The sequence below is a fragment of the Elephantulus edwardii genome, unplaced genomic scaffold, assembly GCF_000299155.1.
Source record: "Elephantulus edwardii isolate Elephantulus edwardi_28Jun2011 unplaced genomic scaffold, EleEdw1.0 scaffold00072, whole genome shotgun sequence".
NCBI classification, from domain to species: Eukaryota; Metazoa; Chordata; class Mammalia; order Macroscelidea; family Macroscelididae; genus Elephantulus; species Elephantulus edwardii.
The window spans coordinates 14,109,527-14,110,911 of record NW_006399822.1 but is presented as its reverse complement, the minus strand read 5'-3'; the positions used below and the strand labels follow the sequence as shown (position 1 = coordinate 14,110,911).

The 1,385-nt window shown below is 36.2% G+C and overlaps 1 protein-coding gene across 1 annotated transcript in view; it reads left to right on the top strand.

Annotated features, from left to right (window-relative positions):
- The window catches only part of LOC102844487 (short-chain dehydrogenase/reductase family 16C member 6-like), a 38,191-nt gene extending 37,148 nt beyond the window's left edge, over window positions 1-1,043 (top strand). The window contains exon 6 of the mRNA XM_006888894.1: window positions 890-1,043. Within this exon, the coding sequence (XP_006888956.1) occupies window positions 890-1,043 (154 nt within the window). The remainder of the gene's footprint in view (window positions 1-889) is intronic.
- The last annotated feature ends 342 nt before the right edge of the window (window positions 1,044-1,385 follow it).

Here is a 1,385-nt window from a genome sequence, read left to right as displayed (position 1 = left end):
AATAAAAATAAAAAATTTAAAAAATAAACAAAACACCAAGGACTATAAACTTCATTCAAGAAGAGCTTGGAAGAACTTTAGTAGTCTTAATCCACAACATAAAGAGTCTTCCAAGTATCCTGAAAAATTTACAACCAGGAGAAGATAAAATAGATGAATGGGACCTTCTAAGAATCAAATCCCTATGCACCTCCAAAAACTTCTCCAACAGGGTAAAAAGGAAAGCCACAGACTGGGAAAAAGTATTTGGTAATGACATGTCTCTTTGCCTTTTCTAAGTGCTTATCATACGTATTTAAGTAGTTTGTAAAATATCTGTGTTCTTTGAAGAATGCCTTTTCCAAATTGTTCATTGTCCCATTCTCAGGTGCCTAATATGTAAAAAAGTGCAGTCAATATTTTCTTCATTGGGTTGAGCTGAGAAGGACTAAGGTGATCGAAGTAGGCCTGAGCTGAAGGTGCAGGTCTTGTCCCCAGGGATGAAAGCAGTGGCTGTCCCCACAGGTGCACCTTGCAGTCTCACAAGGAACAATTCAAACTACAGAAGCTGGGACCTTGCTTCCAAGCATTCTGTTTATGATGACCTGGCATTCTTCTTAATGTTTGCTACTACTTTTTATTACAGTAAATAAAAAAAACATAGTCTGTCTTCAGAACTCACAGAATATAGGTGGGCACTGTGGCCTTGGCTTTGGCGTTTCACATTTTTCTGAGTAGCTCGGAGGCACAATCAGGGTTGAAATCTGCCACAGTAAAATCTGGCATACAAGATCAAGACACATGATGTGGTCCACACGTAGTGCAATTTACAATTAATCTTTGTCTAAAAGATGCCTTGACTCATCTTAAAAAAAAAATCACACTTTTTCCTTCCTCTGTTTTTCTCTAGAGTATTTAGTGTAAAAATGATACTTGCCGTGAGTAAGTACCTTGGAATGGACACCTTCTTGCTTAATTTTAAAGGAAGACAACCAGCAAAAGAAATTCAAACTGGAATTGAAGAAACACCAAGTATTCAAGCCGCAAAGAAGGTGATGCAATAAGTATAGAATGTTATAAAGAGAAACCCTGTGCATTTCTCTCAGTGCTGTTAATATCCTCTGTCTATGAAGGACTCCTAGGGCTTTGTAAAGTGCCAGGACACAGCTTATCTTTGATTATTGCACAAGGCTTTCATATCATCTGTATTCACCATATTTGTTATTGTTTCATAAATGAGGACATTACAGTCTTTCCAGTGAATTTAGTATGTTAATTTAGTATATTAATAAAGATGAATTTATGCTAATTATCTCATAATTAATGTTACGATAGTGTAGTAGAAAAGGGGGAAATAGTTAAACACTTTGTAAGTCATGGTTTTGAGGTGGTAGTTTTCCAACATA